Source organism: Oryzias melastigma, linkage group LG18, assembly GCF_002922805.2.
Source record: "Oryzias melastigma strain HK-1 linkage group LG18, ASM292280v2, whole genome shotgun sequence".
Classification (NCBI taxonomy): Eukaryota; Metazoa; Chordata; class Actinopteri; order Beloniformes; family Adrianichthyidae; genus Oryzias; species Oryzias melastigma.
This window is the reverse complement of record NC_050529.1, coordinates 20,687,364-20,688,917: the sequence shown is the minus strand read 5'-3', so window position 1 is coordinate 20,688,917 and position 1,554 is coordinate 20,687,364. Positions and strand designations below refer to the sequence as shown.

General features: G+C 46.3%; 1 protein-coding gene across 1 annotated transcript in view; it reads left to right on the top strand.

Annotated features, from left to right (window-relative positions):
- LOC112155630 (ribonuclease kappa-A) overlaps positions 1-1,554 on the top strand; it is a 12,841-nt gene that overhangs the window by 8,878 nt on the left and 2,409 nt on the right. The window contains exon 4 of the mRNA XM_024287359.2: positions 458-540. Within this exon, the coding sequence (XP_024143127.1) occupies positions 458-540 (83 nt within the window). The remainder of the gene's footprint in view (positions 1-457; positions 541-1,554) is intronic.

Sequence of the window (1,554 nt, the reverse complement as noted above, 5' to 3'; positions counted from 1 at the left end):
CTGCAGCTGTGTTGCTTTTCTTGCAGAAAATGCGGTCCTATTGTCGGCATTTGCTTGAAGGAACTTATCAATTTCTGCCGCCGGAAGTACGTAACTCAGGTGTTTCTTCCCGTTGCCATGGTGAATCATGCTGTCTTTGCTCCATTGATCAGGGCTTTTAATGATCGCGACGCTCACACCTGATTCTGGTTCTGACAACTTCAAGTTGATTGATTCAAACATTTTCAGCTGTTCTGGAACCGAAAACCCTGAGTTTGAGAATTTTGAGTCTAGTGACTCTAAGTTCAGGTTTGAACTCTAAATTTGTTGAACCTGCTTTTTGGAACAGGCCCCTGTACAAGGCCTGCCTTGATTTGAAAAAGGTTTTTTTTTTGCATTCAGGAACATTTCACTTTGTTTTGAGTTGAACTTGATTCTCATCTGAAGTAAACTTGTTACTGGTGTGTCCCATTTTTAGGGTTTGCTGGGCATCTTCTTCATTACTCACTCAGCTGGCCTGATAGAAGATATTCCCCTGCAGAGAGAAGACCTGTATCCAGAGTAAGACCTCACTCATAATGTTTGCATGTCCCTGTGTGTTCTTGTGAAGATTTCTATTTTGAATAACGAAGAATCGACACCAATAAAAATAAAACAAACTTCATTAAATAAACAAAACCCTGTGTCCTGAAATGAAACAAAAATGAAATGGTGTGCTGGTTGGAAAAAGACAAACCAAAAGAGAGTTGGAACCTCGGCCATGCGTAAAATGTCAGGGAGACCGCGACCCAGCCACGTTGACCGTTCAGCAGTTCCCTGCTAATGGCTGCCTTACCAAGATTACCTAAATAAAACAAATAAACAAAGGCCACGAATCAAGACTACCAACCCCAAACTAAAATAACAAAACCCAGCAGTGTAATGGTGCATTTACACCAAACGCGGCAGGCGCCAACTTTCAATGTTAGTTTAATGTGAAGGCGCAATCAGCCCCAACGCGACATAATTTCGGAAGCGGGTGTGGGATGGTGAGCTTCAAGCAGCTCGTCAACCAATCAGGAACTCAGCTTTGGGCATGTGTCGTTTTCAGCTGCTAGATCAAAGAGTAGAAATAAAAATTCAAGATGGCGGCTCGATGCAAGGATTTTTGTCATGATCTTCAATTCATTTTCTCAACCCGCGGGGCCCGCTAAGTTCCCGGAAATTGTCCCAGTTACTGTTGGGTGAAGGCGGGATACACCCTGGATAGATTGCCAGCCCGTCTAGTAAGCTCCGCTCTCCAGGTTAGGGCAGAACTGATGGCCGTTCCCGCCGCTCAGGCTCCAGCAGAGCTGATGGTGAGCGCTGCTGTCCAGGCACCCGGCAGATCTAGCGAGGTCTACTGTCCAGGCTGCCCGTCCCTGGGCAGTGGAGCCCGCTCTGCCCCCCAGCCAGCGGTAAGCTGCCCGGCGGCAACCCGGAGATCCGCGATGAGTGCCGTTGTACTGCACGGGACCGCTCTAGCTTCATGTGCTTATGATGTTTTGCTTATTTTCATCAAGACAATAATAAAAGGATATCCCAGGTTTATTATTA